At 39.8% G+C, this 11,652-nt stretch overlaps 1 protein-coding gene across 1 annotated transcript in view; it reads right to left on the bottom strand.

Moving 5' to 3' along the window:
• Positions 1-236: 236 nt before the first annotated feature.
• The window catches only part of CDH6 (cadherin 6, type 2, K-cadherin (fetal kidney)), a 47,365-nt gene continuing 35,949 nt past the window's right edge, over positions 237-11,652 (bottom strand). The window contains exons 7-11 of the mRNA XM_009868654.1: positions 10,355-10,491; positions 5,666-5,787; positions 4,879-4,996; positions 4,540-4,791; positions 237-995 (exon numbers count right to left, since the gene is read on the bottom strand). Coding sequence (XP_009866956.1) covers positions 505-995; positions 4,540-4,791; positions 4,879-4,996; positions 5,666-5,787; positions 10,355-10,491 — 1,120 coding nt within the window. The 3' untranslated portion in view covers positions 237-504. The remainder of the gene's footprint in view (positions 996-4,539; positions 4,792-4,878; positions 4,997-5,665; positions 5,788-10,354; positions 10,492-11,652) is intronic.

Here is an 11,652-nt window from a genome sequence, read left to right as displayed (position 1 = left end):
ACCTTCATTTCATGACCACTACTTTTGACTATAATACATAGGGTAAACTAGGGTACCTCATTACATTGGGATGTGCAATACACAATTGACAGCGCAGTCATCTGAGCCGAGTAGTCTGAATACAAGTAAAAAGAGCAAGTGAGCTTAAACAGTAATATACTCCAATTTACAATATAAGCAGAACAAGTAAAAATATTGCTCCCCATCTGATCCATATTTTCTCCCCCTCCACTACTGCTGTGCCTGTAAGATTTGCTTGGTAAACTGGATGCACTAAAAATAAGAATTTTGCCTCTTGGAAGCTCATAAAACGATACTAGAAAAAGTTTTCTGACAGCTGATCCACACAGGCTGCATTCATTAGACAATATGAATGGGTAGAACAGATAACCCTTTCTCACAGCTGTGGAGAAATAGAAAGAAATAGCCACTTCACATATCTCAATGCTGTTTCTGAAAATAAGGAAGGAGGGGAAAAAACAAGAAAAAAAAAAAGGCAACATATTAAGAGTCTTTGTCACTGTCCATTGAGCCATACATATCTGCCAGCTTTTTAAACCGAGGCCCCCAGTCACTGAGGTAATCGTAGTCCTGATCTCCGTCTGTAGTCACCGACTCCAAGGAGCTGAGGGACTCGGCCACAGAACCGTTACCTTCGTAGGCGTAGGTTGCTAACGAGTCATACGGGGGTGCCGTTGGATCTGTATCGTTTTCCTTTAACCTTTGGTTAATGAAATCTCTGACATCCGTGTTATCTCGCGCTGTTGCAGTCCGCCGTGGCATGAAAAGTGTTTCTGGCACGATGTCTCTGCGTAATTTATTATCGTCTATGGCTTCGGGATTCCTCAGCGTTCCGATATCAAACGCCTGGGTGTCTTCCTCTCCACCACCTTCATCATTATAACTGACAATGTTGTCTCTGATGTCTTCTTTGGAAATAATCAAAGGCTCTTTTTTCCGCTGCCGCCTCAGTGCTGCGAACAGCACCACTGTAACTGGAAACAATAATAAAGGAAGAGAAAGGGAAAGGTTAATCCCTCATTCCATTAAAACTCAGAAGAAATTCTCTGGTTCTGCTCGAATCCAAAGTTTTAAAAGATGTTTTGCGAAGCTGCAAGCGTGCACGTCAGGTTTTCAGACTGTGCTTGCTCTGCCTGTGAGTACCTCGGGAGTTGAAATGGCAGGGATATGCACTAGAAGAAAGGAGACGTCAAGCCTGTAAGAAGCCAAGTGGAGTGTCTTTTTGTCAGTAGGCATGTTTTTACCCAGAGTTGTACAGCAATTTTGTTGTCTTGAGAACAGAACTAGTTTCACAAGAGTCAGAAAAGAAGAAAACCTCTCTCCAAAATAAGTAACATCAGACAATATTTGCCTTGAACTGCCGGGATGAGATGCAACTTGTGCTATGGACAAGGCCAGTATCTCCTGGGCTATGATAAAAGGTTAGCAAAGCTGCATTTCAAGATAAGTAAATCTATCCTACTCTGGAAAAAAGCTTGGAATAGTGAGTGGATTTTCAGCCAGCACAAAGTTCAAGTTTTTTAACTTTTCTGGCATATTTTTACAGTGTACATCACCTTAAAAAAAACACATGGCTTAAATCTTACACAAATGAGATACAGTGATGGTATTTTTTAACCTGACAAAAGCATGAGATTTCTCAAACAGATATTTTATGCCTTTCATTCTATAGTGTGTGTGTGTACACATATATTTTTCATTTATTTGGAGGGCAGGAACTCTTTCCAAGGCCCTGATCCAAATTCTAATATTTTTGCTCGACAATGGTACTGTTGGAGGAGGGGGTACAGAGAGTGGAAGGGGATACGTTCAACACTTTATTTCCTTTAGAAGTTATTTTCAGATTTCTTAGCTGGATTCTACCTTAAGATGGTAAATGGCCGAATATTTACAAAGGCAAGGAGCTGCAAGAAGCAGGAATTTATTACTGGTCTCACGGTTGCTTTGGTATTCTGAGGTCCCCAGTGCCCAACATTTCAGCTCTGCTGTGCAAACTCCAAGAAAAGGCATGTCTTGCTGTCTCTATAGCTCTTTTATAGCAAATCAAATCAGAAAGTGCCTAAACTCATTGATAGGAGATGATAAGGTGGATCAAAAGTATCTTTCACGTCGGCTGTGTTTCTAAAATGGTGTGAGTCAAAGCACAGCAACTGTTAAAAGACTTTTTTTTGGCAGGACCTTCCTCTTTTGTAACCATTTTAAGGGCAATGCCAAGGACTAAGGACACCCCCAAACCAAAAGTTTAGCTCGTTGAAACTTGCCTGTCTTAGCTCTCTTTGGCAGACAAAATGCTGATTCATTGTATTTTTTTCTTTTTAAATGGTGAGCTCCCCCACAGGAGAGTCTCAGGCTCTTTCTCTCTGTTGACTACGGAAAGATCCCAAGAAGACATGATAAACTAGGAAAATGCTTATGTGTCATTATCTTAGGAATACTGTGATTGAGGGGGAATATTGTTAATATGAGTTGAAAGAAAAGAAGTGAGGTGGTGAAACTGAAGGTTCAGTGGGTGACAGCTCCAGGCTCTCACCCTAATGATGAGGACTTACTTACAGTGTCACCTAAGGGTCTTAATCTGACTGATGCTTCTTTTTGCTGCTATGCAAAAATGCAGTCAGGGAGAATTCTCTTCCTTACAAGCGTAAAGCTGTGACACTATGTGGGAGGACTGGGGAAAGTTCTATGTGAGAGAACAGAGATAGCTGGAGAAAATTTTTGAACTTGGAAAAAAAACAGTGTCGATTTTGAGTGGGCTTCCAGAATAGCGGCCAGTAGAACGATCTGAGAAAGCCTAGGAATGATAGTTTTTACTCTGAAGGGTAGCTGAAGTATCTCATTAACAAAAAAGGAATTACACAGACTATGCAAGGATGAGACTTTGATAATCATGTCACATCTCTGATACTTTTTCTTATTTTGTGCTGTACTTGTAGGCAAAAGACCCATTAGAAGCCACATGTTAAAGTTCCTCTCCTTTATTTACATGTCAGTGTTTAATAGTATTGAGGCCTCCTGATAAGCTGCTAGACTGACTCAGACTGCAAAAAAATCTAGCAATTTACAGGTACTTTTTGTTGCTGCTAAACTTTAAGTTGTGGTTCAGGTCTGCCCAGAGTATTGTCTTTCACTCAGTAGTGGTTGCACATGCAAATCCTGCAACCAGCCTGAAAACAGAAAATTATATAGCTGAGTTAATTGAAAATCTGCTTATGGAGCATGGTGGCATGAGCAGTAATTGACATAAAGTGCTGCTTAGCACACAGAATCAATTATTTTCGATTGACGTAAACCAGGAAATCATTTGATGTCAGATTGATATTAATGAGCACAGTTGTACTAACGAGTGCAAGACTATCCACAGCATTTGATTTCTTTTTCTGGTAAGAAACCTGATACAAAGTGAGCTCAGATCTTAGAGGCAATGATACCATGTTTTGAAAAATCAATTTAATGGCAAATTCAGGGTAAGATTGTTACTGTGGGAATCCTCTCTGAAAATGGAGTAGCGTTTATTTGGGTGAGCCATGACTCTATTGTTAGTCTGAGAACCACATCACAGTCTTTTGACTCATCACTGGAGAAGGGATTTTTATTAATAATAAAGATCAGGATGATTCTGCAGTGGTGATGAGCGTCTCCAAGGAAGATATGAGTATGGTAGAAAGGAATGGAATCACCAAGGCAACATTTTCTCCCCTGCTTGACCCTACTGCTATAAAATTGGTCTGACTCCTTTTTTGTTTCTGGCCAGATACTAAAGGTTACTAATAATGTCTCCCTGAGAACTGCCTGTGTTGGATTTCACAGTTCTCTCCAGATGAACAGAGTATGGTTAATGGCTGAGGGACAGATCATCTCTGTTTGCTGTCCAAGACGGGTAGAACGTGGGGGAGAGGAATGTGAGAGATGTTGCAAACTGTCCTTATTTTTATTATAAAAATAAACACTGACCACCTGTAAGTGCTGTAGCCAGAGATCTGTACAGCCTCCACACTCAGGATCCAGCCTTTTCACACTCACAGGTGCCTGAAAGAGAGAACCCTGCTGCTTTTGAGAGGGCTTTAGTAGCCATTTCGGCATCCTTTTCCAGCAGAACAGAAGCACTGAGCCTTGTTTCTCCTCAGTTTAGACATGGGAAGTTAATTGTTTAAAATTAAGTTTTAAAATTTTTAGAACCTTGTGGTCAACAGAAAGAGACGAGTACCTGCAGAGCATAATTAGTCCAGTCCATGTCAGATACCAAAAAGAGGATGGGATGAGTGTCTCCCTACAGCTGCCTGTCTCTTTCCATTGGCCAGAGGGTGGAGCCCAGCTGTCCCCTCCTACTTGGGCATCGCTAACTTTGAGGTAACAAAGATTAGATAGGATGTGTCCTGTACACCAGCCCTTAGAGGAGGAAATACAATAATATAAATTCAGATAAGACAAGGATGTCTTTGGTTTGCTCCTGTCCCGGGGTGTATGTGCTCACTTGTAGCAATAACCATGAAAAAAACAAAATGCCTCTGAGCTACTTACCAAGTAATATGATGATACAGAGAAGAATGGCAATGAGAGCCCCAGTGCTAAGACCAGTAGGATGAATCAAGGCTTCTGCATTACAGGACAGCATCTTTCCTCGATGGTCACAAGCACATACTCGAATAGTCACCGTTTCAGTGCTGCTCTGGATAGGGTATTCGTTGTCTGATATTACCACTGGCAAGAAGTAGGTACTCATTTCATGTCGGTTATATCTGGTTTTTCGGGTGAAAATCCCTGCTGTGTTGTCTGCAAACACAAAGCACGCATTAAATCTTCGTATGAAGACTGAAAGCAAGGATGAGATAATAAAGAAAAGTCTTCCCAGAAATTCACCTCTGTTGTCCTGCAGTGTAAAGTTTGAGCTGCCGGCTGCCTCGGGAGCTAAGGAGAATGAAAACTGGTGTCCACTGTAAGAGTCATCTTTATCAACAGCACTTAATGTTTGTATCAGCTGAAACAATAAGAACAAAATTATCTTCAAAGTCAGTGGACCTTACAGTTATCTATATACCAACTTATTGTATTCATTTTTTGCTGTTGCTGCTATGATGAGCTTAAGAAAAATGATCCGTGTGCTGCTGATGCTGATACCACTCCAGATGAATGGAAAAACCTTTGCATGTGACAAGCAATAGAGACTAAAGGTGAGATAGTCTAAGCTGACTGTCTATTTATCTACCCAAATCTCATGTCACAAGAATTGTTTGGCTGAATCTTCCAAATTGTTATTATTACTTTGAACCACGTAGTAATAAGACTGGTAGAGTGAGAGTTATCTGGCAAGAAACAGCTGTATCACAGACAGGACCTGTTAACAGTTATGGACCTGAAACTGTTTTTGCAAGAGACAGTGGAGGTGCCTGAATAAAGCAGAAAATGACAGAATGAAAATGAATCAGGGACACCAAGGTGCAGCACAGGCAAAAAAAAGTCCAAAACATACTGTCACATTAGCTGCAAGAACACTACGTGTAATCAGGCACTGTGCAGCCAATGTTTAGTTTAATTTTGCAGACCCGACAGTTTGATGTAATGCAAAGCATACATCTTGAAGAGGTGATGCAGAGTAGCAAAACTCAATTAATTTGGAATATTTTCTTAGTACAAGCAGACAACATACCTGTTCTGCCTTTGCATTTTCACAGACAAAGGTTTCGTAAAACATGGCAAACTCTGGAGCATTGTCATTTACATCCAAAACCTTAATGAACACTGGGACACGGCTGCTTTGTTTTGGGTTATCTGAAATGATAAAACCAGAAAGAAGAGAGATTTTATTTAACCCAGGTGCTCACTCAGTGCAGGAGAATAAAAGGAAACCTTAGGGGCTCATCACCTTAGTTCTCCTCTCTCACAATACTCCACTTATGTTCTGTTGATTTCTGGGGAATGTGTTAAGAGATGAATTCCACAAAACCGTGCTGTGCTGTCATTACTGTGATTTAATGTAAGCTATACAGTTAAGATTGGGTAGGAGTCCAGGATTTACAAATTCCTTTTAACACTTCAAGTATGATCATGTGTAATGTGTTTTTATATATATATATACACACATATATACAAATATAATACTGGAATTAAATGAAATCTATTTATCAGCCAAACTGATACAGTTTCATGGCAACAAAATTTCTAGAACATATTCCCTTCCTTAACTCTGAAACAGGAAGACTGAATAGTCATGAAGATGGAATTGAGTGGTTTTTTCCCCTGCACCTGTTACATATGATATTCTGTCCCCTACAAATCTTGTGACACAGTTCCTTAAGCTACCATGATTACCTTTATGTTACATAAATAGTAACTGCTGTTTTGATCATGCGTATTTTCTAATCTCTTGTGAATTGATTTGGCTGATATTCCAGAGTTAACACTAAAACATAAGCACTATATAGAATCTCCAGATCCCTATATGTAAACATGGGGTTTTTTTTCTCTATAAGGACGGTATAGTGTCAAGAGATTGAATTTGTCAAGGATACTCCTGAGCATAAAATAATGATGAACATATTGTCATCTTTCTAGATAAAAATGAAAGTGTTTGAAAATGCACCACATTGTATAGACCATTCCTCCTCCTGTTGGACGATCGATCCTGTTGGACCATTCCTTCTGCTCTTGAGGGGTGGCAGGCTTTCGTCATGAGGATGCACAAAATATGGAATGAAGGCAATAGGCCTTTGCTCTGTATCACACAAAAATTGATTCTAGGTCACGTCACCCGGATATACCCATCTCAGCACCTGGGAGTATGTGTGCGGGGGAATGTGAGAGCACAAAATCTATGTGGGAATAAATGCGATCAAAATGGGTTTCATTTAAAATAAATAGCTTCCCTCTCCCTTTCCTGAGGACTCACACTGTGTTTTGCTGCATTAGTTTCCTGCCTGTTTTTATATAGTTTATTAATGCATTTTAACCTACGATTCAAGTGAAAAAAACCCAGTGCAATAAAATATAGCAGATCTAATACCTCCTCTGCTTCTAGAAGCATTCATTACAGTAGCTTGTTCAGTTAGGCTTTAATAAAAGCCCTATTACTCTGTTTATCATTACTTTTTTAAATTTGAAAAAGCCTTCTCCAAAATTGGCGCTGTATATTTGTATTACAGAGCTCAGTCATTAGGACAAGATATTGTGCTTTAAAGCTCCACAGATCCATTGAAGTTAATACGATTCCATTAGGCATAAACCACTTTCTACTACGAACCATTGGGCTAAATTCATTCAATGTGTAAAACAACAGTTTATGAATAATAGAGACTAGACTGAATTCTGTGCTAGAATATAGCAATACAGATGTTGAATTTTTATAATAGGCAGAAATTAAAGGTACTTATTTGAAGTTGCAGGACTATTGGCAAGACTGTTTTATAAGGACATACCCTTCTAACAGATACATTCAAATATATTGGCAAATGCGACTCTTCTCCTCTCTAGAATTACAGTTGTTTTCTTTCCTGTTTTTTGAACCGTGAACTACAGATTCTCATTTTACTTCCAGGTGCTTAAGATTCTCACAATTTCAAATGACACTGTAGTAAACAGAAGTTTCATAAAAACCCTGTGCTCTATGAACACAGGCTTTTTTCTGATATAATGGAAATATACTTTAAGTCTTTTTTTGTCATGTTTCAAATTATTTTTTTCAAATTAATTGACATAGGTTAATTTACTTGCAGTATCATTTAATGATCTCCATCTCCAAAAAAAGCTCCATAGATTCAACAGACTGCTTAAATCTATTCATCTCTATAATGGTATTTTTTCTCTTGAGCCAGAAACCAAACTGTTAAAGTTTTTGTTGTTGTTGTTGTTGTTTTTTTCTGAATGCAGCATCAAAGTCCTGCCAATGTTTGATTTACCCCTAAACGTTAAGTAAAGAATATTTAAAAATACTCTGGGAATTCTCTTTGGTAAATCAGCTGTAATTCTGCAGCTGTGCATCAGCAGCCCCGTGTACTGAGTTTTATTGCCAGTTTGCGTTGTGACTGTGGTAGATGTACTGCCCCAGCGTTTCACCAACAACTGATTTGCAGCACTCACAGCATGATTCTCTCGGCTGTTGAGCAACTGCAGCTCATACTGGTGAAAAAGAAGAATATGAAAAAATGGAGCTCTCTGCACTTGCTGACAATTCTAGACAATTAGAGGCAAAACAACTTCTGTCTTTTCATTTTATTTCTTTTCTACTGTAAAATGAAATCAAGAGCAGTCATGACTGGAAGGTGTTTCTCTTTATTTATGACTTTATGATTTTTTTTTCTACTTTTTTTATATCAAAGTGAGCACCCATCCATCTGAATGCACACCCTGTCTGTAGCTTGACTGGATATTTCTTCAGTGAAATACACCTGGAGTTTGATGTGATGGTATGTCACTGAGAGCAAACAGTGATTAGCTGGAATTTAGTGGCATGGGACTTTGGCTAGCCTTGCTACAAATCACTGGTTTTAGCTAGGAACATTCAGCTGTGGTGCTTTCCAGTTTAGTCCCTTGAGGCTAAAATTAACGAGGTAGCCTGGATCAGATGAAGGCTTGTTTGAACGGTAGCTGCATTTCAACCAAGCAAATTGCCTTCAGAAGGCGTCTACCCCAGCTATGCCAAATTTGGTGTAGGCTCAGTGAAGCACAGCCTGGGAAGTAGCTTGTTGCAGCCTGGAAGACTTCAGACTAAAGAGAAATGGTAATTAAGACAGAAGCCTGTGTCAGACACAAATGGTTTAGTTGAGAGGGTTTGGCCCAGTAGAAGGTCTGTCCTTAGGGGAGGAGGCAAGGAACTAAATGAATATTTTATATAGATGCTTAATTGGCTTTCAGGCAGGATACTTTTTTTTTATTTTTTATTGTGTATCATTTCAGCTCTGCTTGGTTCAATGCAAGTGTGCTTCCTAAATGTTCCTCCTATTCTTTCCTTTTTAGGTGTTTACTATTCATCTCCTCCTCTACCCAGGAGCTCAGTCTGTAATGTAAAACTCTTGACCCTAGATCATTCCTTCACAGACTTAATAGAAACACAAACATCTGACTAAGACAGCCAGAAGTCAGTGTTTGACATGGCAAAATCACATACCTATCTATAAAAGCTGCAAGCTTTCAAGAGAGGGAGAGAACCCTCCCTGGAGGTGTTCAAGGCCAAGTTGGACGGAGTCTTGAGTAGCCTGATCTAGTTGAGAGGCATCCCTGCCCATGACAGGGAGGTTGGACTAGATGATCTCTAAGGTCCCTTCCAGCCTAGGCCATTCTATGATTCTATGATTCTTATAGACTCTACCCTACTACTCTTTTACATAACCCCATTGTTTCGTATCAGTTTTCAGGTTTAAAAAAGACTATAGAATAAAGAAAGCTGCAGTCAAGTACACCATAGTTACACTCTTCTTGCCATTCAGAAGCTGACTGAACCATGTACACAAAACATAAGAAAGCAGAGCTTATATTGTCTCAGAATGTGTTTTGTATTTTTTTTTAAAAAGCCATTTAGCCTCTAAGTTGCACAAAGACTTTGTGACAGCCACAAAAATGCTGTGTATATTGGACCCATCTACCATTCCACCAAGCTTCACAATCATAGGCACTGTGACTTTTCAAAAGCAAACAGAATTGCGTTCCCTACTACTTGAGTATGTCACATGCTTATAGTTAATGTATTAAAATTCAAAAGGATTGTTTAAGGCCACCTAGCACACAGGTCCTTATCTAGATCCCTGGCATTTCAGCTCCTAAAAGCAATATGACTAGTGTTATCACAATATTACCCCTTGTGAAGAATCCTAAACAAATGGGAGAGTGACTTGTAACTCTAGCTTGTAATTTCAAAGGATGCAAAAGAAGTAAAAAAAATAGAAATCCTTAAACTCATTAAGATCGATGCACCCAGCTCAGCCCAGTCACCTTAGTCCTACCTGAAATCATCCAGCTTATACTACACTTAGTCTGGATCAGACTGAATTCACCCATGGACCGCAGTTTGCTTTAAAGAATCTTGCTTGCTTGCATGCCAATTCCAGAATTCAAAATCAAGAATGTTCAAAATTAAGAATGTTCAAATTTAAGAATGGTCATTACTGATTAGAAAACAGAGAATTTCTGCCTTTCCTTCCTGCTCAGCCAAGTAACCTCCTCATCAACTGTTTCCCTAGCAAACACAGAACTGCAGACCACCTCTTGCAGAGTTTCCACGTCTTCATTAGTATTGAGTGGACCATCCATATACCCTGACATCTGTCCAGCCGAGCTTTCCACACACTCAACTCGAAGGCTGAATTCATTACATCAGGGACAGCAGTGGTATTTAGGTTTGACTTACTGATCTCTGCTGCTATTACTGTAATGTTGTGCCATAGCAGTGTTTCCCGGTCAAGGGGTTTTGAAGTAAATATCGAACCGTTTCCTGAATTGATGTTGAATACTCTGTCCATATCAGTGTGTCGATCTACAGAGTACCTGCAAACACAGAGACAGGGGTTAGGAGAATGCTTTCCTTTTAATTTCTATGTTTTTAAACCATTTTCTAAGACTAGACATCAAACAGCTAGTAAATGGGGTTGCCTTTTGTTTTCAGCACAGGCTGCCGAGTCTTTATATATTCACACAAAGAGCTAGTTCTGAGCTACTGGATAATGTCACATTGGAGGTTTGATTTAGAAGGTGGGGCATTGTCACTGAATAAATGAATTACTGCAGAATTTACATACCTCTGAGAATCATCAAAGCTTTGTTTTTAGAGAGAAATGTGAAGTCTGTGTCCTGAAAGATATGAAGTTTATTTTAAGGCTGAGTTGGCTTTCCCATTATAAAACCCTCTTTTTATGGTTTGATATCTCAACTGTTCCAAATCATTTCTTATATAAAACCTGACAGCTGGGGTGCATATCTGCCTTTCACTTCACAGCATTTAAAAAGACTGCCCCCCCAACTCAAGTCAGCATGGAACAGAGATTCATTATTCTGTGGTACATATCACCTAAAGGTTTGCTGTAATTCATTAAAACTAACATGCTCAGCCCCGCTTGATGGTATCTAGATGTGAAAATGAATGCTAACAAGCTCTGGAAGAGTTCAGAGTCCAAATACAGATTCACATTTTCAACCTGATCTTTTCTTTTTTTACCAAATCCAACTTTAAAAGCAGAACTCTCCAGTTCACCGGAGAGGGTGCTGCCACCCCAATCCAAATGCTGAGACTTGTTTTTGTCTCTCACGAAGAGAAAAATTCTTGGATCAATTATAGAGGTTTTGGTGGAAATATGTTTCTGATGTTGCTAAAGCCAGAATGCAATTTCATTATTCTGCTCTTGTTTCAAGCCTGAATGTGTGCTTCCAGGACAGAGCCTTAGGAAGCCCAGTGTGCTCCCCTGGTCTCTGTGCAGGACACGTCGATGGAGACAAGGCAGCTTCTGCTGTCCCTTGCATCCAGACAAGGGTAGAGCTGTGCTGGTACGCGGACAGGTGAAAACTGGGCCAGGAGAATGACTGGCAGAGTTTACTGCCACTGGGGAATTGAGGGCAATGCAGAGGCTAAATAAAACTTTCCATTCCCTGCTCTGCCCTAGAAGCAGCTGCATGACGTGTCCCTTATTCCGCACAGATTTCCCAGTGCCTGTC

This window comes from Apaloderma vittatum, unplaced genomic scaffold (assembly GCF_000703405.1).
Source record: "Apaloderma vittatum isolate BGI_N311 unplaced genomic scaffold, ASM70340v1 scaffold3414, whole genome shotgun sequence".
Lineage (NCBI taxonomy): Eukaryota > Metazoa > Chordata > Aves > Trogoniformes > Trogonidae > Apaloderma > Apaloderma vittatum.
This window is presented reverse-complemented; position numbering and strand designations above follow the sequence as displayed.